The 22,780-nt window shown below is 42.6% G+C and overlaps 1 protein-coding gene across 1 annotated transcript in view; it reads right to left on the bottom strand.

The window, feature by feature from the left end:
- Window positions 1-2,871: 2,871 nt before the first annotated feature.
- LOC511229 (NACHT, LRR and PYD domains-containing protein 1a) overlaps window positions 2,872-22,780 on the bottom strand; it is a 41,148-nt gene continuing 21,239 nt past the window's right edge. The window contains exons 7-18 of the mRNA XM_059889866.1: window positions 19,618-19,662; window positions 18,517-18,564; window positions 18,310-18,356; window positions 18,164-18,213; window positions 17,421-17,638; window positions 17,057-17,307; window positions 13,620-13,754; window positions 10,729-10,867; window positions 9,286-9,339; window positions 8,943-9,023; window positions 6,178-6,447; window positions 2,872-4,366 (exon numbers count right to left, since the gene is read on the bottom strand). Coding sequence (XP_059745849.1) covers window positions 4,347-4,366; window positions 6,178-6,447; window positions 8,943-9,023; window positions 9,286-9,339; window positions 10,729-10,867; window positions 13,620-13,754; window positions 17,057-17,307; window positions 17,421-17,638; window positions 18,164-18,213; window positions 18,310-18,356; window positions 18,517-18,564; window positions 19,618-19,662 — 1,358 coding nt within the window. The 3' untranslated portion in view covers window positions 2,872-4,346. The remainder of the gene's footprint in view (window positions 4,367-6,177; window positions 6,448-8,942; window positions 9,024-9,285; window positions 9,340-10,728; window positions 10,868-13,619; window positions 13,755-17,056; window positions 17,308-17,420; window positions 17,639-18,163; window positions 18,214-18,309; window positions 18,357-18,516; window positions 18,565-19,617; window positions 19,663-22,780) is intronic.

Below are 22,780 nucleotides of genomic sequence, written 5' to 3'. Positions count from 1 at the left end.
AGGGACTTCCCTAGTGGTCCAGTGGTTAAGACTCCGCCTTCCAATGCAGAGGGCACAGGTTGGATCCCTAGTCAGGGAATTAAGATCCCATGTGACTTGCAGTGTGGCAAAAGAAAAAAAAAAAGGGGGGGGGGGCTTGTGTTAATAAATTAAAAAAAAAAATAGAGACTTGGAGAGGTCTCCCCCAACCCCAATGTGAGGACACAGTAATAAGGTGACCTGCTGCAAATCTGGGAAAATTTTCACCAGACACCAAATCCACCAGCAGCCTGATCTCGGATTTCCCAACTTCCAGAACTTTGAGGAACACACTTCTGTTGTTTAAGCCATTCAGTCTGTGGTATTTTGTTGTAGCAGTCTGAGCTGACTGAGAAAACTTTTAAATAAGGAAGAAAGTCCAACCATATTTTTCAAAAATTGAATTGTATCAGCTTTTCGGTTGACATGTACTAGGTCAGAACAACTCAAAACTTTTAGTTATTTGTATGTATCTTTTAGTATGATATTAAAATTATGAGTATAAATTATGACATCAATGTAATATCAGAGACAATACACTCAAGTAACTTTTTTCTAGAAGCAACAGGACTAATGCTTACTCAGTGCTTACTACGTACCAAGAGTGTTTCTGCAAGTGTTTATACCACAAATGTACAGAATCCTCTCAAAAACCCTGTGAGGAGGCACCATTGCCTTCCCCTTTTTATGGATGAGGAAATAAAGCAAGGGACCATAGAGGCTTACTCAGTAAGTAGTAAACGCTGGGATCTGAGCCCAGGCAGCCTGGTTCTGGCCTGTGCTGGCAACCTTACCCTTTGCTTCTCATAATCAGGTCACAGGCTTCCCCGGTCACTCAGTGGTAAAGAATCTGTCTGCAATGCAGAAGCCGCAGGAGACATGGGTTCGATTCCTGGGTCAGGAAGATCCCCTGGAGAAGGAAATGGCAACCCACTCCAGTATTCTTGCCTGGGAAATCCCATGGACAGAGGAGTCTGGTGGGCTGCAGTCCATAGGGTCGCAAAAGAGCTAGACACAACTTAGCAACTAAACAATAATTCAGGTCACAGTAAGTCATCATAACCATGCAAAAAGCATCAAAGTTACTTATGCTTCTCTCTCCCTCACTACACTGTGAGAGAAGCAAGTACAGGAAAGGTCGTGTCACTCATGTATTTGTGTACTTAGGCCCTGGCACTTAAAAATGGTAGAGAGAAAAAGGCAAATTTTCATGAGTTCCCACGTTTCTCATTTTTAATCTATGAATAAATAAGAAGGTCTTTTAAAAATCAAATCATTTCCAATCACACGAAAAAATTATAAAATGCATATGTTCCCTTGGCTCAAAACAATTATACCTGCTCAGAATGGGAGAACACCCGTAAAAGTCACCAAGGCTCTTCCTAGTTTTGGATTCCTGGCTTAAAACAAAGGTCTATTTCTTGCTTGAGGAACAGACTCACTGTGGATAGGCTGGGGGCTCTGCTCTGCTGTTCTCTTCCAGAACCCGGGCTGATGGAGCATCAGCTGTCACATGCTCTGGGTGGATGATTTAAGTAATTGACATATCTATGGTCTGGGATTCTGTGGTCCATCAGGAGCAATGTGCCACAGAAGTATTACCAGTGAACTGGAAATGGGGTTATTTCCCACTGAAGATGTCACAGATACAAGCTACGAGAGACCCAGTCATCTCAATGGCAGTCATCTCAATGGTTGGTTCACACACTGCTCAACAGGAGCCAGGCAGGGGTCCAGCAGGGCGCCTCAACAACCCTGCATCAGCCCTCAGTAACCCCCCAAACCAGAGCAGTGCCACTTCCGAATGTTTCACCAATGCAGCTTCCAGGTGGACTTCCTTTCACAAAAGGCTCCTCCAGCTAAAGAAAACATGGAACTCATCCAAGCCCCTCCCTGCAGTTTTTATGTCACAAAACCATCTTTTAGATTTCCCAACTTGCTTGAAAACAAAACACTGCTATAAATGCACAGATAAGACCCCCTTCTAAAAATGAAACTCATGTCAAAGGTTAAAGCACACAGCAAGAATGGACTTCTGCAGAATAAAGATGGCAGCCTAACTCCAGGCTGCGTAACTAGGAATTTACAACATGATTGGAGTAAATTGCATGAGTCCTCTGGAGGCTCCAGGCTGGAGGTCTCAGTTAAAAAAAGCAGGAAGAATGTCAGAACTCTGCACTCAGAATTCTACCCCAGGGCCTCTGTTAAGTAGCAGCAGCCACAGAACCATTATCAGAAATGCTCAAACCCCGGTGTGTAGGCTGGAAGATATGTAATCCCAGCAGTCGGGATCTCTGCCTTCAGCAAGCAGCAGACTGCTTCACCCTGAGGACTTCCAGCAATGGCAATAGGCTGGACCAACTGCTGAAAACAACCATCCTCATGAGAACACACTTCAATTCAGCAAAGATGGTGTCCTCTTTAGAAAATGGAGTGAAAACACTTCCACTTGACAAAGCAGGGGAGAAAGCCTGTCCCCTAAAGCACCCCCCAAAATAACAAAACATGTCCCAAATGTGCAGGAAAATCCTGTTACAGAGACACACAGGTAAGGAGCTCATTATGAAAACACCTGGTTTTAAATATAAACGTACCTTCCCATGCACAGGTGGGAGAACACTCATTCCTGGAGTCATTCCTGGAGGGAGAAGGGTTATGGGATGTGGGGGTGCTTCTGAATCTGTGAAAACTCCTGGGTTAGTTGCCCCTGCTTTACCCTCACTCAACTTTACTCCAAGAACTGGGTCTGGGAGTAAAACCAACTAATGCCCGAACAGCCAAGATAATAACAATCAAGGAAGATCATGCTTTAAAAAGTAATGTGTAAGTAAATAATAACACAAAGAAGACATATTTGCACTGTACAGATGCATATTTATTGTTCTTCCCTTTATCCACTGTAAGAAAAAGGCTGGAAAGTGTTAGGAAACCAGCTTATATACAAAGCACCTCTGAAATTATGATTTTCTTTGGAAAACAACTTAAAAAAATAATAAACACTTAAAAAATTCAAGACCTTTAAGTATTTTACACTTCTGAATGTTAAAACTCCATGTGTTTCCTGAAATATAGAGCAATTAAAAATAAAAACTCATAAAGTGACACTGATTTGAATTCCACTGGATCCCTGATCATTAATAATATCAATACGTTCTTCCCTATAAAATGAATTTGTTCTTCACAGGCAAAGCTATAAAGTATGTTTCTCTGATTAATTCATTAAGATTGAATTTACTCTCCAGCTACTGTCAACAGGAGACTAATGGTAATTTATAGTTTCTTCAAATAAGTTAACAAAACATACCCAAAATGTTAATCACCACACGCATGATTCTGGGAGAGCGACAATATCTATACATATTAAAAAAACAAAGATTTCACCCATTAACAAGAGCCAATATGGCCCATGATTCCCTGGGGCAAGTCCTCTTCGAGAAGAGATGACAATGTTCCTTGGTCCTGACTAAGGCCATTTCTAAGTGGCATTCCCGCACTGCCCGCCCCCCACAACCCTCCCAGAAGTAAACAATCCAGGGTCAAGGTCAAGAAATGCAGTGTTTGGTGATTTCAGAAGGTTGATGAAATCTGCAGGGACTCTGACGATGGACCCAGGTGAACTTCCCCAGTGAGATGAGGCCACCACCTGCGAGTGTTTGCACCAACACGGATGGGGAGAGGATTCTAATCCTTTCTAATGACCCTTGGGCCAGGTAACATGATTGATTTAATGGTTTAACAGACCACCAGCCAGACTGGTTAGTAGTAAGACACGGAAATCACACCTCACATAAAAAGACATACTGGACCCGGCAGCACATGGGTATCTGACTGTATGGGAGCTAAAAGAACAGGAACCTCTCTTTATCATTAATGACACGAGGAAAAAAAGCTAAGTGAAATTGGTGCAATTTAAGTACTCCACCACTTAATTGCTAAAAAGAAATGTTCCAAACGCTTGATATGAATTTCATAGTTCACAGACTCCAGTAGGAAAATTACCACATTTCTCGCCTGACTGCTGTTGAGTCATTTTAGGCACCCTTTATAAGTGTATGTGTTTGGGTGGGGAAGCCGGGTGGGATGGTGAGAGTGGAAGGTACAAAAAAAAAATTCTTGATATTGTAGAGGTTTTTTTTCCTTCCTCAAGGTTTCCAAATATTTCACATTCCCTTTGCCCCTGAATAATGTGAGCTGCAAGCGGTCTATGAAAGGAGCTGCTCCCACAGGCTGTGTAGCTCTAGGTCCCGAAGTCTGTGCCTTATTACCACGGAGACAGTCTTTGAAGGCAGAGTTCCTGAGGCTTCCTCTTCCAGCTCATCTTTCAAACCTCACGTTTCCTGTAAGAAGCCTAACAAGGGAGAGAAACGAATTCAGGGATTCATTGTTGTGGGGAAAGAGCACATGCGTTTAAAGAAAGTCACTTGTCCGTTTAAAAAAGGAACTGCTAGAGTGGCTGGGTTTTCCTGAGATGAAGATAAACCAGTGCAATTTTTTAAGGCTGCAGTTATAAGACACTAAAATGCCCTGATAAAGACACAAAATTCAGCCAATCACCCAGATATTTTGACTACAGGAGGGCAGAAAACACTGGAAAATTTCCGGCTTTTTGTTCGTCTGTAACTTATTGAAGATTTTTCTCCTATTCAATGACAAATTGGACTAGTAAGCTTTTATGATCCATTTCACTGCCAAAAAATGTCACAAATCCTTATTCAGCTTTATGTGGCGCCAAGTTAGGCGTCTAGCGAAGTCAAGAGCAGATAAAAACAAAACAACCACTCATTCTACAGGATCTGTGAGATGGTCAGATTTCCAAACCTTCCTTTGATGGACGAGGCTATGATTGTTTCCTTATCACAGCAGAGGCCAGTACTGTTGATAGGCAGAAGTGCCTATATGCAAATAGGGAGATTTCCACATGTGGGCCTCAGTGATTTACATAATTTCAACATATTCAAGAAAAAGAAATTTGATATTGAAACTGGCTCTTCTATTGCCTTGCAGCTCTTGCATCCAAACTGGTGGGGGCGTTCAGAAAGTTCACCCTCCACACCTGACATCATCCTGGGCGGTCACCCCAGACTTTAACTTTTCATATAAGCTTTTGGGGTGGCTGACACACTTTTACATTCTTTAAGGAACAAAAAGTCCGAATAGAATTCCAAATAAAAACCTCTCTCTGACTTGCTTCTGAGAAGTAACACAGCATTTGTTAATCATGGTAACAATACATATTAATAAAAATCCAAGTTGTGAATTGGTTTGACCTCGGGTCTAACAATATGCTAAGTCAAGCCACAAAAAAAAGAAGTGCTTCAAAACAAAGGAAGGAACCCTGTGGTTTTCTGGACTGAGACCAGAAACAACTCCCTTTAGCGCTCTGTTCCCATCTTTGCTGCTGGAGGCTCACTAGTGCCACCAAGTGGAGCACTGCGTCAATACCACAGGAAGTCTGGAAGGCTCAAGGCTTCCAGTTAGGTCTCCAGTTAAGGACATTATCAATGGACACGAGTTTGAGCAGACTCCAGAAGACAGTGAAAGACAGGGAAGCCCGGCATGCAGCTGCTCATGGGGTCTGCAAGAGTCGGACATGACTGAGCAACTGAACGACAACAAAGGACATTATCTACTCCTGCCGGAGTCTCACTGCCTGAACCTGGAGTTTTATATGCATTATCTCTTTTCATTCTCACAAGAGACCTAGGACATTGGGAGTTTCACATCCATTTGACAGATGAGAATATAGAGGCTTTATGCGAGGTAAGGAATTTGCTTAGTCATAGATATATTACACAACACAGGGAATATAGCCAATATTTTATAACTGTAAATAGAATATAACCTGTAAAAATTGTGAAACACTACATTGTACACCTGTACCTTATTGTATATATCAAGTATACTTCAATTAAAAAAAAAAAAACAAATCTGCTTGGTCACAAACCTAGCCAGCACTTGAGACGGTATTCAAATGCTTCCTCTGATGCCACACGTGAATCATCTTTACTTAGATTATGACCCACATGCTTACTGCAGAGCATTTGCGCAATCTTCTGAACCTGAGCTTAGACGTGACTAACACCTTCTAGAGTATAAATTTGCTATTTGCAAAGACACAGCTTGACCCCAAGTAAATGACTAAAATAATTTTCTGCTTACCTCTCAGCACATCTTGGACTTCAACTGAATCAACATTTTTTAAGCAGTTACATAAATTCTGAGCTGTGGCATTATTCTGCTCCTTTTCTTGCCACTTCTTCAGCATCTTAAACTTACTGATCGTAACATTGTCTTCCTTCTCCCGGATAGCATCGATTTCGCTAATATTCAGCTTCAGGTTGGCAATAGCAATCTTTAACCACTCCTTCCCCAGCTTCTCAGCAAGGTTAAACAACTGCGTGTCTGTTAGGGTTTTAGTCTTCACCCCATCTAAAAGCACATGAAGAATTCAGCAGTTCCTCTCAACACTTCATTTATAGTCATTGACAATGAAAATGTATTCTCTTTATATAAAAAAGATACCATGATTTGAAACTTTAACTGCTTTTAAAATAAATTTAAGTGCCAAAAAAGTCCCTGCTTTCCAAACTATTAGAAGAACCAAAGGGAATGATTACACATAAGGTTGAACTGGGATATAATGCTCACAAGGATAATTCAGTGATTCAGGGAATGAAATTGTTTTACAAAGCTGCACAAATTAGGTTGGAGGGAAAAAAAAATCAGGCATCAAAAATAATTTACGTGGCTCAAAAAGAAAAATATACATTTCCCCTTGCCCATCTCTGCATCTTCACATACAAAGTGCTACCTTTAGTAGTCACTAAAGAGGGCAGCAAGAGATATTAACTGCAGTCTCCATTCTGCCATCTCCTGGCATTAGGGGGAAGAGCATATTCCACAGAAAAGTCAGGGGCACAGTGTCTGTAATATCAGTATCTGTTGTTCACTAAGAAACCATGTCATCATTCTGGAAGGGATTATGTTTACCAACACAAACCAGTGCCTCAATACAAAATACCAGCCCCAGCTGGGTTTTCTATGCTCACACTTTTCAGATGGTTGTGCTATGATGCAGCAAAGCTCACCAGGTGTAGAGTCTCATTAAGGATCCTCCAGGCCTTACAAACCCTGGAGGTGCCATGAGAAGAGTGTGAGGAAGAATCCTTCCTGCCCCTCCTCCAGAACCATAACACTTTGCTCATCTAGAGCCAATAGTCTAATGAAGGGAACCTAACATTTCTATTGAACCCTAACCCCCTTAACTCAAGAATGGTTTCTAAAGGATGGCCACTGCCCTCTAGTGGTCTTCTAATGCATGTGGCTTGTGTTCCTCTCTCAAACTACTACAAGAGAAACCACACAGGGAATCCATCCATCAAAGATGCAAGTTCTCAGGATCATCTCCAAACATACTGTGTCAGATTCTATATCTAAATTTTAACAAGATCTCAAAGTGACTCAGAGTTAAGAGATGACTGTATTTTAAAAAGCAATATGGTGATATGCTGAGCCTCAAACTATCAGGATAGTGACTCAGTATCTTTAAAAATGTTGTGAAAATACCTAAACAAAAGTAAATCATTATTAATTTATTTGCTACCACATTGTCAACTCTAAAGAGGCTGGAAATCCTTAATTTTCTAGGTAGTATTTGATCATTTTATTCTGTCTAGCTACTTGTTCTTGGAGCTAATTTTAAATAGCCAAATAACTGCAAAAAAGGAAAAAATTTTCCTATGTGTCCCATTCAGTTATAAGTGAATAATTTTTGAGGATCTAATATACAACATGATGACTACAGTTAATAATAAATACTATGCTGTACTCTTGAGATTTGCTAAGAGAAGGCCTTATGAGTTCTACCACCAAAAAAAAAAAAAGGTGGCTGTGTGAGGTGATAGATGTGCTAATTCATTCGATTGGTAAATATTTCACAATGTATGCTTACATCAAAGCATCCCATTGTGTACTTATATACAGTTTTTATTTGTCAACTATATCTCAATAAAACTGAAAGAATATGTATCCCAATTTGGTTAGGTTTTAAAAATAATTCCAGAGCCTCATTTATTTTGATGTTCATTTAATAGAAATAATAAACAATTCTCTAGTGACAAACAGTAAAATCAGACATACACCATCCTCTTCAACTCCAAGCGGATAACATCTTATTTTAGTCTATAGAGTTTATCTGCTTTTAGATTCACACCTTCTTACAATAATAAAAGGTATTTTGATGAAAGGGTTCATCTACATGAGGCCCCCAAAGCCTTAAGATCTTGTCTTGTGTAATTTGAGTCTGGGTTTTTTAACTTCAATTTGTGAATTCAGTTTGGACTTGAATTTTGAGGTACATACTCCATCTTCTGGCTCCTTGGAGTACTGTTGTTAAGTGCTTAAATCTCTACTGTATTTTCACAGCTACCAAGCCTTGGTCTCTGCCATTTAAATGGAAGAAATTAACTTGACCTTTATCTCTAATAATTGAGCTGGTGGCTTCCTCCCCGCAAAGATAGTGAATAACTGGGAAGCCAGTGAATGCACACACGGACATTCACTATTCACTTCTTCAGTGAACGCTCTTTATCTTCTACATTAGAGGCCGCAGGCTCAGTGCTGTAGGAAGTGCAGAGATGGACAAGCCGCGGCCACTGACCCTACAGGCTGCAAGACCTTCCCTTGACCCCACTTCTACTTTCACCAAATGCACGGGAGGAGGGGGCAGTCAAGGTGGAAAAGTAGGCTGGGGCAGACCACCTAGGACCTTTATCCAGGCCCGAGAAGCTTGGACCCAGGGGGAGAGCAGGCACACCTGGGATATGGCTCCAGGAAGACTGACCCAAGGAGAACATGTGTCAGATGAACGTCCTGGAGGAGACCAGAGGAAGCGACTGAGAGCCACAGAGGACATGTTTACAAACCTGAACTGTCAATCTGCTTCATTCTTTTATCATAGACCATCTCATCAGGTAAGCTGCTACTCATTTTTCGTCGCCTGTTACCTTTAAAAAAAAAAAACAACAACAAATTGGCTTTCCCTTATGGTTTTATTATCCACCCATCTTTAAGCTGAACTTTTAAAAAATCATTTTAAAATCATCATTCTGACAGAACAAATTAAAAAAGGATTCAAAGCTCATTCAGATAATTAAGAGTTATGGAACACTTAACAGATCCTGAACATTACTGGATTTGCAAAGCAGAATGAAAATTCTAGTGGATGGAAGGAAGAGACGAGTTTAATGTCCACTTACAAGCACTTACCACTTGTGCTGCTTTTTGAAATGTTCTGGTTCTGATGATGCTGAACCCAGTCACCTGTTAAGGTACAATAAGCAGCAGTTGGAAAAGTGGTATGAAATTGGAATTAAAGCATCGATGTGTGAAAGCACGTGAAGCTCTAGGGTTTTGGTAATCTCTCTCAAATTCAAATGTGGGTTTTAACTTGGTATGTATGCAAATACCCTGAGCTTGAACTCCTTCCAGCATGTCTGGTGGGACCAGTGTCTCCCATATTTCAGTCATCTGCACACTGCTGGCATGGTATCTGCCACACCCAGAGGTCAGGTGAAATGTCATTCCTTCCGTATTTCTCTAAATCTAAAACTACTATAAATAGAACATTGACATCATGTGCCATATGGAGAAGGAAGCCTTAAACATTTTTAAAAAATAAATAACATCTTTAAATTTTAAGTGTATTTATATGTACCCCACTCCAGTATTCTTGACTGGAGAAGTCCATGGACAGAGGAGTCTGGTGGTCTACAGTCCATGGGGTCACAAAAAGTCAGACATGGCTAAGCGACTAACACACACACACGCACAAATCGTAAAAGAATCTCATATATGTATTATCATTATATATACTTAGTGGGTTCTTTGCAGAAACTTCATTATGATTTGACACCACCTGCCCCATGAGTTCAGCCCTGCTCTAACAGATGCCTACATGTTGGGCAGGCCTTCCACAGGTCGCTTGAGTGAAAACATCTTATGAGTGATGGGCAATTTCTGTTCATCGTTAGGATAGGCCTCCCCAAAATAATAGAAACCAGAACCATCTTATGAGGCAGAATATTATTAAGTAAGTTTTAAAAAGAGTCTTAAAAGGTGGTCTTTAAAACTGCAAAGAGACTTAGTCTGGAAGAACATCTGTTATTCAGGTTGCTACATATTAAATATCTTTATTACTGAGGCATTTGCTATGATTAAAAAGTAACATCTTTCAGGTTCACTTATTTGAGCAAATTAAATAATACAATCCCCAATACAGAATCCCAAAACTAGGACTCCTCTGGGTAAGTAACTGTAGTTTGGATAAAAGGGCCTGTTTCAAACTGGCTAATTTAAGGGTATAATATTGAGAACAGGAATCACACCTATACAAAAGCTTCCGGCTTAACCTAGGACAGAATCCCAAATGGATTAGATTGGGTTTTATTTCTGGAGTAGAAAGCCTCAATAGCAAATATGGGCTCTGTGCACCTGCTGAGTGTGGGGATTTGACGGTGGGGGCCTGAGAACCAGAGCCGGCACGTCTGTCCCAAGAACTGGGGCCTCTGCTTCTCTTAATCAAATTTTTTGATGTTATGATGATGGGACAGATGAGTACTCTATTTGCTTTCCACCCGAGCCACTCCCCCCAACCCTCCCCAACCCCCCACCTGCCAAACAGAGTTTTAATTCAAGATACAAGATACTCACACTCTCTCAGTTTTGCTTTCCATACAATTTCCTCAGAATCCATTTCAACCAAGAGTAATTTAAACTCCACTGGTTGCTCCAGATACACTTCAATATAACTTTTCAATTTTAAAAGTGAACCATCCACAAATTCAATTTCCTTAAAAAAAAAAAAAAGTGGTTTTCTTAAATTTACAAGTTGCATTAATTAACAACATAAAACATCAGATAAGGAATAAAGGCAATGAGAAGGGTTAGTGCTTCAGTGGACACCCACTGAAATTCTGACCTTGTAAATCCACTCCTTAACCACACCTCCTCTCACTCTCCCGCTTTCAGCCCCTCCTTACTCTTAGTGAGAACTGTTTTCCACCTCATTGAAGCTTCTAGTCCCATGGCCCTTGCTTTCCAAAGTGTAACTTTTCGGCCCTTTCCTGACTTCCAACATTTCATGTTCCCCAAATGGAACCTGTGCTCAACCATCAGCCACCCTCTCCCAGGTGCTTTAAGCTCCTCAGCACCTTTCTCTTAGATCATTCTCTGATCTGTCCAACTGATTTCACATTTACAGAACTACGTGCAGTGTTGTGTCCACATTCCCTCACTGAACACCACCTTCCCCCAACAAATCCTTTTATCACTATTTTATGCATAAAGGATCCCAGAGAAGTGAACGAATTTGCCCAAGTCCACATCTAAGTGGTGGAACTGGAATTGGAATTCATGCCTGTGACTCCAAAGTCTGAGCTCTTAACCACTATTCAGACTGTCTCCTGGCTTCCCGTGCTTCTGCTTCTCTCCAGACTGGCTAGCAAGAAATACATCTTTAAAAAAACATCAGTGAACTGCACTGGCGGTCACCATCACAAACTAATGCTCTTAGTCTGTTCCTCTTCCTTTCTGTTCCAAGTCACTAGTATTATCCTCCTAACCTTCCAAGGGTCAGTCACCAAGGTCTACAAAGCTGAGACAGCAGCTCCCCTAACCCCACTCTCCTAAATCCCTCCAGGTTCGTTTCCCCAGAACTCTCCTGGGGCTCAGCCCAGCTGCAGGGTCCCGTGCCCTCCTTAGGCACCTGGGGCCACCTCTCCCAGGACAGCCTGGGAAAGCTCGTCTCTCCCAAGCTCGTCTCTCTGGAATTCAAGCCCAGAGCCAACAGCACCCACGAGAAAGCCTTCCTGGAAACCCACCGCACTTGGTCCTCGTCTCTAAAGGAACACCACGTTATAGTAACATTATTTCTCTACATGAATGGAGCATATCCCGCACCACACTGGCATCTTTGAGGGAAAAGACTGTGCCTTACTTATTTTTTAATTTTTAGCTCTTATCAGGCTGGCTGGTAATAGGCACATTGATGTCAGTTAAGCAAATCATTAATGGTATAAAACTAATAAGACACCTTATATTTACACGGAGTTTTACAACTCTCAGGAGTGCCCCAAACCATTACTTTATATGATCCTTACAGCAATCTTGGGAGATTATCCCCATTTTATAGGCCAGAAATTTGGTTAAGAGGGAGCCCACAGTTAGTGACAGTCTATGCACTAACTACATGACTAACTACGACTAGAATGCAGACCGTTTAAAGCCCTCTAGCTATCAACATCTTTTGTAAGAAACAACTCCTGGGATCCCCTCGGTCTCTTTCTGGGAACAGCCACCCATTCAATATGTATTCTTCCCTCTCCTAGTGGTTCTTAACCTTGGCAGCACATTATAGTCACCGTGGGAGCTTTAACAAGTCCAATGCCTGGGCCATTCCCAGACCAATTAAGTCAGCATCTCTGGAGGTGGGACCCAGGCCACCGAATTTTTTTTTTAAGCTCCCCAGGGAAATTCACACTCAAAAGCACACCCTTCTCATTTAGTCCCACCGCCCAGACAAGGCTGCAGTTTGAGTCTCATGAGTCTCTTGATGTGCCACCTGCTGGGGCCTGATCCATGTGGAAGGGATGAAAATCAACCTCTCAGATCCCAGTGGGGAGATGGTAGCTTCAGGAGCCAAGGTAGTCGAAGCCGTGGGCAAGCTCTGCTCACATGTGTGGCTGGGCAGAGCGCCCGCCTGCTTTGCACACTGGTTTCCTCAGCCGTGTTACTGTATGGCTCAAATGGTTCAAAGCTTGTGCAGAAATGCTTTGAAACTGAAAAGGAAGGCTGTCCTGATCAACCTGATTGCTTCTACAGGGCACAAGGCCCTGATAATACCAACATAATAAAACAACGCAATATGGACCATGGCCATTAGCTCTCTTGCCTCCCACTTTTAATTTAATGGAAAAAAAACATGTTTTCAACTTTTCATAAACTGCAAAACAGACAAAGGAGGTAGACAAAAGGAATTTCCATGCAGATGTCCAGACTAGATAAGCTATGGCATACACCCAGGGCACATAATGAAAATAAACTTTAAAAATAACTAAGTCATTTCCGACAAGCCAAAATCGCTTACAAGTGTCGTGGTGTGTACAGTGAATGCTTCAAATCTAACAATTTATTCCCATAACTACTTTTCAAACGCCTTCCAGTGGGAAAAGCCCAATATCCTTTGTTAGCAACTCTTTTCCATTAACCTTTAATGCTTTGCATGACTTAAACTTAAGTTTTGTATTGCTTTGAAGCTAAAATTATTTTAATAACTTAATTTAAAATGCAAGAAAACTGAAAACCTTTTCAAAGGGAAAGAGAAATGAAGAGTCTACTTTTTTGATGACTGCAGATGAACCCTGAAATTCAACAGCATCTTTGGAATAAACTTCAAGTTTAACAAAACAACTGCTTTCTTAGACACTGGGAAATAAAAAAGGAGAACAAAATGCATTATTTTTAAATATCTTCAAAATGCTGTATCTAAGAAATCTACACGCTCCCCACACTGCTATGCCAAGTTGATTTTTTACAGTGTCTACCTCTGGGGTGATCTCAGCTTCTGGCTCACTGATCAGCCTGTACTTCTTCCCATTCTGCAGCAACTTCTGGCAAACCGGAGGCTTGTCGATTTTCATGAATTTCTTAGAGGAGTGCTTTACAGACTTGGAAATATCCTAAAGGTGGAAATAGGTCTGGGTTTTGAAATCCATCACCAACAACTGTGAGAGTCGAAGTCAAGAACCGGGCAGTGCGTGTGCCAGCTGTATTATTTTCACGTCCTCCTACAGACATGACGGCCAGGGAGGATGTCCCACAGTGATCACAAGGGGAAAAGGCCCAGAAGTTGAGACACGCTTGTTCTATGCATCGGTCACATGGCCCAACTTCTTCCCACAAAAGCACTACAGCCAGAAGTGTCACTTACACCCTGTGTGGCACCACCAATTGGCTTCTGAAGGGTCTGAGAACATTACATGAGCACTTGCACTACACATGGGCACTAATTCCATGCCCATCGTGTGAACAGAGAGCACCTCTTTTACTAGAAGTGGTTCCAGCTGACTCAAAGTTTGTCTCTGCCCCACACTTGATATGTCCCCATCCTTGCTGTCATTAACTCTCTTTCTGATGTGGCCCTAGAGGGGACCCCGATTTTACATGTCTTGTTCCAATGCCCCCCAAGAGGTGAATGTAATCTCTGGCCCAAGCTCCCTTGGTAAAGTAGCTGTATGGCTGAATATGAAATTTAGGTTTCTTGAAACAGAGTTCAAGGAAATCTTTTCCTACACAGGAAAAAAAAAATCAACTGGAGAAGGCATAAAAATAAAACACTAGCCAGGAAGGATATCCTGCCTTCCCCATGCCACGCTCTCCATTGTCCTGATGGCAGCCTTCTCCACATCTGCTGATGTAATCAGCTCCTGACCCCAGCTTCCCAGGAAGTCTGGATAATGCTCTTTCAGTTAACTGAATTTACTTTTAAAATATAAGGTTCATTAAATAATAGTGCTTTTTCCAAATCTATACTAATTCTACTTTATATGTATGTGTGTTCAGTCGCTCAGTCATATCCAACTCTTTGTGACCCCATGGGCTATAGTCCACCAGGCTCCTCTGTCCATGGGATTTTCTAAGCAAGAATACTGGAGTGGGTTGCCATTTCCTCCTCCAAGAATTATACTTTAGGTGCAGTTATTTTTATACCACTTTGAAGGCTACTTTCCCAACTGAAAGTATTATCTTTAGTGAGATTACAGGAAGCATATTTTACTTTCTTAGGAGGAAACAAAAAAATCTATTACTTAAAGTTTTTACACTTTAATACATATTGCTAGTTATAATCCATATAACATTTTTAAAGCATGCAAATACTACAACCTAAAACCACTGGGAATGGGTAGCTTGATATAAATTCTGTAACTCAAATTATAATTCACAAAGTAGTATACTTTACAATAGCTGTGTCGATCACAATAAACTGGAAAATTCTGAAGGAGATGGGAGTACCAGACCACCTGACCTGTCTCTTGGGAAACCTGTATGCAGGTCAGGAAGCAACAGTTAAAACTGGACATGGAACAGACTGGTTCCAAATAGGAAAAGGAGTACGTCAAGGCTGTATATTGTCACCCTGCTTATTTAACTTATATGCAGAGTACATCAGGAGAAATGCTGGGTTGGAGGAAGCACAAGCTGGAATCAAGATTGCCGCGAGAAATATCAATAACCTCAGATATGCAGATGACACCACCCTTAGGGCAGAAAGTGAAGAAGAACTAAAGAGCCTCTTGATGAAAGTGAAAGAGGAGAGTGAAAAAGTTGGCTTAAAGCTCAACATTCAGAAAACGAAGATCATGGCATCACTTCATCGCAAACAGATGGGGAAACAGTGGAAACAGTGGCTGACTTTATTTTTCTGGGCTCCAAAATCACTGCAGATGGTGACTGCAGCCATGAAATTAAAAGACGCTTCCTTGGAAGGAAACTTAGGACCAACCTAGACAGCATATTCAAAAGCAGAGACATTACTCTGTCAACAAAGGTCCATCTAGTCGAGGCTATGGTTTTTCCAGTAGTCATGCATGGATGTTGAGAGTTGGACTATAAAGAAGGCTAAGCACCGAAGAATTGATGCTTTTGAATTGTGGTGTTGGAGAAGACTCTTGAGAGTCCCTTGGACTGCAAGGAGATCCAACCAGTCCATTCTGAAGGAGATCAGTCCTGGGTGTTCATTGGAAGGACTGATGTTGAAGCTGAAACTCCAATGCTTTGGCCACCTGATGTGAAGAGCTGACTCATTTGAAAAGACCCTGATGCTGGGAAAGATTGCGGGCAGGAGAAGAACGGGACGACAGAGGATGAGATGGTTGGATGGCATCACCGACTCAATGGACATGGGTTTGGGTAAACTCTGGCAGTTGGTGATGGATAGGGAGGCCTGGCATGCTGCGGTTCATGGGGTTGCAGAGTTAGACACGACTGAGCGACTGAACTGAACTGAATGCTTAATTTTTTTCCACATCTGTTAAACCCTGATTTTGAATCTGAAAGGATAATTTTGAGTCACTGCTTTATCTTTTGTCAGTGTTCCACCCACCTCTAAGTCATTATAACTGTATTGACAGTGAGTCAGGGTATAAAAGGAGATTCAATCCTCTGTTTTCAATGATATAGTTCAGAACCTAGGCTAAACAACATAGATTTATTCTGCATTCTGGCAAACAGGTTCCATTACAAATATCCAAACCCTTCCCCTCAGGTCATTCTACCTTAAACATATTGGGTGCTTCATGAATATTTGCTGCTACAAAACCCAGAATGTTGAACCCATGAACCAAACGTCAACTTTTACCCAAAAAATTACTCTGGAATGAGGTGTGTCTTACTGGCAGAGCTTTAAGCCAAGGAGGAATCTCCAGTCTCCCTACATTTGACCCAAAGACCTGAAATGGCCCCCCAGTGTATCCAGAGCAGGTGCCTCGCCAACTGTAATGTCCCAGTCACCTGGGAATACTAAACAGGGTAGGCTCTGAGTCTGCAGGTCGGGGTGGTGCTGAGATTTGGCATTTTAAGGAGCACCCTTGCTGATGGCAACCAGCCGCTCCTGGTTCCCTGGTCCCCAAGTCACATGTTCAGCAGCAAGGCTGTAGAGAACAGATGGCTTTGGTTGTTCTCCAGGCAACCGTCTCCAAGGCCAGGCCTGCTGGGTCATGCCACACCCACCTCTAGAGAGCTATTTTCCTATCTGCTCTCCTCCCAATGGTGTTCAGGTGTATAACACCCATGCTCCATGGCTCTGAGGACCTGGCACTGATCTTATAACTTCTGTGAGTGAGCATGACATCAGACCCACCATAGGGAGACAATTAAATCAACAGAGACACCCGGATCTTAGATCAACAGACATCACCCAGACCTTGTATAAAGTCTGAACACACAGTATGCAACATTTAGTATTCACTTTCATTGGCCTTACCTTGATGAAGGATTCATTATTGGTTGCTACATACACTCGAAAAGACAAGGACGGGTTATGGTCGATGGCTTTGTACAGAATCACTGCCCCGTGGTGGAATACCGTCTCTTCGCTTTGAACAACGGGTCCCACAGGAGAAAGAGAGCTCACACGCCATTTGACGTGGGTTGCAGAATGGTCCACAGTATATTCTAATGAGGCCCCAGTACTTTTAACATGGAAGACTTTGAACGTCATGTTGGCATCTCGGTCTGTCAACACATGAAGCTGAATTAGTGTTCTGGGCATTGCATGTGTTGCACATATACTCTCACACGTCCACACATGCACACGCCAATTAAACTTTTAGCAAACAAATACTCACGACCCAAGCAGAGGGAATGTGGAAACTGAATGGAGGTAAGACAGAGCGGGTCACATTTAACATCAAACAAGGGTCCACCGACGGCCCAGGGCTTCACAATGAGGTCTGAATATTTGCTCCAGGACAAGACGCAATACTTGATATCAACTTTCCCGTTAACCTCAAATATCAGACCAGTCTCCGTGCACTGGTAAGTTCCCTCTCCATCCACCTTCAGCCTGTATTGGATAGATAAGAACACCTGTCAAGTCCTGATGTTTGTTTAGGAGAGGATTTCTTAAAAAATTTTTTTTTAATTCATTTTTTTGTTGTTGTTTAATTTCACTCAAAAGCACTGAGGGAACTCCACGACATTTTGAAGCAGCATCACAATCAAAGGAAACAATCTAACGCTTTCCCTGGTGGCTCAGTAGTAAAGAAGCCTCCTGCCAATGCAAGAGACACGGGTTTGATTTCTGATCCGGGAAGATCCCACCTACCTCGGAGCAACTAAGCCCGTGTGCCACAGAAGAGTAGCCCCCACTCCTCGCAACTAGAGAAAAGCCCACAGCAACAAAGACTCGGCACAGCCAAAACAAATAAATAAAATTATATATATATATATAAAGAAAACAATCCAAGAAAGTACATAAAATGTGCGAAGTTAAGTTATGCTGTTTTGTGTTTCCCCAACTTGGGGTTATTTTTACATAGACAGATAAATTACGAATGGTATCATGTCTCCTGTATTCCCAATGACTCACAAAAACTGTCCTCGGGAAAGAAGCCTGGGGGTCACCAGTTCATTGTGTTTCTGGAGAAAAAGCACAGATATAACACATATGTAAATGTCATTTTCTTCAATAAAGCAAATTAAAGAATCATCCTTTATAATTAAAAACATACTTACATTTTCAGCATTACAGTGTTCACAGTGAGATTGGATTTTATTAGATTCTAAATGATAGAGAAAAAAATTTTACTTACAGGAATGTGACTGGCATTTTTGGACAAAATTTTTTTGACAAATATATATGATATGACCATATCACAAAATTCAAAGATATAGGACCCCTCAAGCAATAATGAGACTATTTTGGAGAATGTAAATTCATACCTGAATTATAATGCTGTGTGGGCAATTCTTTATCCTCCCATTCTTCAACTGTAACAGATATTGTCACACATGTATTGGCATAAGTCAGTCACAGGGTAAATCAGTTAAGCCCCACCCCCCACACCCAGCTTCACAACCAATAGGAACTTTGTGCTAAGTCACTTCAGTCGTGTCCAACTCTTTGTGACCCTACAGACTGAGGCCTGCCAGGTTCGCTGTCCGTGGGATTCTCCAGGCAAGAATACTGGAGTGGGTTGTCATTTCCCGCTCCAGAAGATTGTCCCGACCCAGAGATTGAACCTGTGTCTCCTGCACTGCAGGCAGACTCTTTACCTTTAAGCCACCGGGCAAGCCCAACAGGAACCTTAAACGTATATGAAACATCTCTTTGAGTGGATTCGGTGATACAAGACACTTTCCGTTTTTGAGTCTCGCTGTAGGTATAAGGCAGCAGTTTCCAAACTTTTTGGCACGAGGGACTGGTTTCACAGAAGACAGTTTTTCCATGGACTAGGGGATGGTAGGACGGGGGGCGGTAGAGGGGGTGCAGTGGGGGGGGTGTTTTGGGATTATTCAAGTGCATTACATTTATTGTGTACTTCATTTCTATTTTTATGACATTGTGATATATAATGAAATACTTATACAACACATCACATGGCAGAATCGGATCATTAGGCATTAAAGTCTCACAAGGAGTGGGCAACCTAGTTCCATGGGCAGTTCACAGTAGGGTCTGTATTCCCATGACAATCTTGTCCCACCGCTGCTCTGACAGGAGGTGGCACTCAGGCGGTAACGCAAGCAACGGGAAGTGGCTGTAAATACAGATGAGGCTTTGCTCGCTAGCTCACCGCTCACCTCCTGCTGTGTGGCCCGGCTCCTAATGGTACCAGACAGTGGCCCAGGGGTTGGGGACCCCTGGTATAAAGCAGGAAAATAAGCTTGAATGTGAAAGTTTCCATGCACCCTACTTTGGCACATTAAGTCTTTAGCTGATCTTTTGACACTGAAACAATAGCTCTCTCATCTCACACAGGCACAGGGTGAACAGGATACATTAGAGAAGATAAGAGGGCAAGGGCACTGCCTCACTCTTACCCTGAGCAGACGCTTCCTCGGTGGAAGACTCTCCTAGTTTCCCATCTGTGAAGACAAAGAGAGCTCAGGGCGCAGGTGGCCATGGACAAACTCTTCACCAGTCACTCCTCGGCTAGACCAGTGTCTCAGGCTGGACAGCCGCAGGCCCCAATGAAGAGTCCCTCAGAGTGGTCAGAAGTCGGGAACTAAGCTGGAGTTGATATCCCCAAGACAAAGCCTGACTGGCATCAGCCCTTCAGCTTAGTATAGTTAGAGATGAGCAGAGCAGTAAGAGAGGAACTGATGTCTGATTTTAGGCATGTTTAAGCTGGAACTGTCTTGTAAGAGTGTCTGATTTAGCATGTAGACTCTTTCCATTGGCTCCCCACTACTCGTCTCTGGTCAGCCTCCCTGCATTTACTGCCCTCAAGTCACTCTGAACCACTCTCCACACCAAAGCATGCTCCTGCCTCAGGCCCTTTGCACTCACCGTCTCCCAGGCTGAATATTCACACTGCTCACCCAGTCACATCCCTGTCGTCTCTGCTCAAATATCACCTTATCAGAGAGGCTTTCATGACGTACCACCCCTCTCCCTGACACATCTCTTCCCCCTTTCATTTTCATCAGGGCACTGCTCACCACCTCGCACATGATAAGCTCAGTGTTTCTGCTTCCTGTCTCTCTCCCCACTAGAATGTAAGTTTCACAAGGACTGTAATCCCAGGGCCTGGTAAGTGTTCATTTTCTGAATGACTAGAATCACAGAATACAAAAATACATTATGAAAGGGAACAGTGGTGAATCTTCCTATTATCTACACCAGATACTGGTTTATAAGTTTAGGCTTAGTTACGTATGAAATCTTTGTCTATTACTTTCCTCATCTGTTAAATGAGAGTTAACGTAATACCACTCCCCAGAAAGACAGAAAATTAAATTATAGGTAGGGATTGCGCCTGGCACTCAGCAAGCAGTCAGTGAGTGCTATTATTTTGCTATGGTGATGTGTGAAACTCAAAAACATTAATAATTCTGAAGCAGACAATAACCCTTCACTTGGGAGATGATCTAATGTGTTGAATACTTGGTTTTATATTTGAAAGATCTGAACAACCTTTGGGAGGATGAGTCCCATTAGTGAGACAGGCATCTTGAGCACACGTGGAAGGTCCAGGCCACCACCAATGCCCAGAAGCAGTGGACCCCCTCTCTGCCCACCCAGGACCCTGGCTCCAGTCCTTGCTACACAAGCTGCCTGCTCTCAGGACATCACATGGAGACCAGGGGTTGAAAGACAGAACCAGATTTTAAAAACAGCATTAAAATGAAATAGAAAATAGAAACTAAACGTATTCAGAATTCTGGACTCAGAATACCATAGATCTGAAGGTTCTGAAACACCGATCCAAGTCCTGCACCAGAAAATCTTTCAACCTTATTCCACAGCCGCTATCCTAAAAAGCATCATAAAATTCTAAATATTTTATTCAAAAGCAGAGACATTACTTTGCCAACAAAGGTTCGTCTAGTCAAGGTTATGGTTTTTCCTGTGGTCATGTATGGATGTGAGAGTTGGACTGTGAAGAAGCCTGAGCGCCGAAGAATTGATGCTTTTGAACTGTGGTATTGGAGAAGACTCTTGAGAGTCCCTTGGACTGCAAGGAGATCCAACCAGTCCATTCTGAAGGAGATCAGCCCTGGGTGTTCTTCGGAAGGAATGCTGCTAAAGCTGAAACTCCAGTACTTTGGCCACCTCATGTGAAGAGTTGACTCACTGGAAAAGACTCTGATGCTGGGAGGGATTGGGAGCAGGAGGAGAAGGGGACGACAGAGGATGAGATGGCTGGATGGCATCACTGACTCGATGGACGTGAGTCTCAGTGAACTCCGGGAGTTGGTGATGGACAGGGAGGCCTGGCGTGCTGCGATTCATGGGGTCACAAAGAGTCGGACATGACTAAGCGACTGATCTGATCTGATCTGATCATCTACACTGCATTTCATCCACATACCATGTTTTTGTGTCTTGCTATTTGCCTGGGGAGCTGAGAAAACGAAAGTTGTTAGAGAAGCCTAACTGCCCAGCACAGTCTTCCAGCAGGTCTTCCCAGCCAAAGCAGAGAAACTGATGCACTTCTCTCCAATACATAATTCTCGGCTTCTCTTTAATCCATGTGATTCAGGTGACTTCAGGGCTCAGAATAGAAGGTATATCCAATCAGAAGGATGATGGGTGGGCCTGCACGGCCAGTTGGCCCACCCACAGAGAAGCAAGCAACCCAGGGTAGCCTATTTGGTCCTCCCATCTGACCTCAGAATGGAGGTGAATGGGGGGTATCTTTTTGACCTCTTCCCCAAGGTGGAGGATAAAAGGTCTTTTAACAAAGAGAATAACCTTGGGGAAAGGCAGGGCCCTGTGGACAGCCCTGGACATCCAGGTGTCTCATATGGCCAAGGGCCAGGTCCAGCGGCTCCTGACCTACATGTGCCCTGTCTGACAGCACTGACTCCAGCCTCCCATCCAAATCTGAGCCTAGCTTGAGCCTCATGGACTCCTAATGCCTTCCACCTGGTTGCCACCCTGATGAGGCCCTGGGCCAAACCTGGCTGCCAGGACCCTGGGGGCCCTGCCTCTGGATCCAGTGTCTCCATGGCCATTTACTCAGTTATTAACCAGGGACAACAAAGAAGTGATCCCAAGACACAGCCTCTGACTTCATTTCTATTCTAGTCCAATCTATGGAGGCTGGACTTCTGATTGCATTTAATTGGATGAAATAATCCTTATTATGTATAAGGAGGATTGGAAGTAGGAAGGCTGGTATACATTATTCCTTATGGGTATAAGATGGTGACATCTACTCCACAAGTGTGATACAGAGGTTCTTATATATACACTATATAATAACTACAGGTTCTTATCTATACACAACATGACTGCAAGGAGCTTACAGTTACCTTCATGGATTCCCCACTGGGAAACTGCAGAGAGAATTAGATTAAATACAAGATTTCTGAGTGAAAAGACTTCAGTTATTTTAAAATATTATAAAGACACCCCCTGACTGCCTTGTTATAGTATTTGTGTTCATAAGCAGATTATAGTCTAAGAACTGGGAGGGAAAAAAATCCTAAAGCATAATAAAATCATTTAAAATAAAAGCTTAGTCATGCAACTTAA

Source organism: Bos taurus, chromosome 1, assembly GCF_002263795.3.
Source record: "Bos taurus isolate L1 Dominette 01449 registration number 42190680 breed Hereford chromosome 1, ARS-UCD2.0, whole genome shotgun sequence".
NCBI lineage: Eukaryota > Metazoa > Chordata > Mammalia > Artiodactyla > Bovidae > Bos > Bos taurus.
The sequence above is the reverse complement of the archived record's forward strand: the minus strand, read 5'-3'. Positions and strand labels throughout refer to the sequence as shown.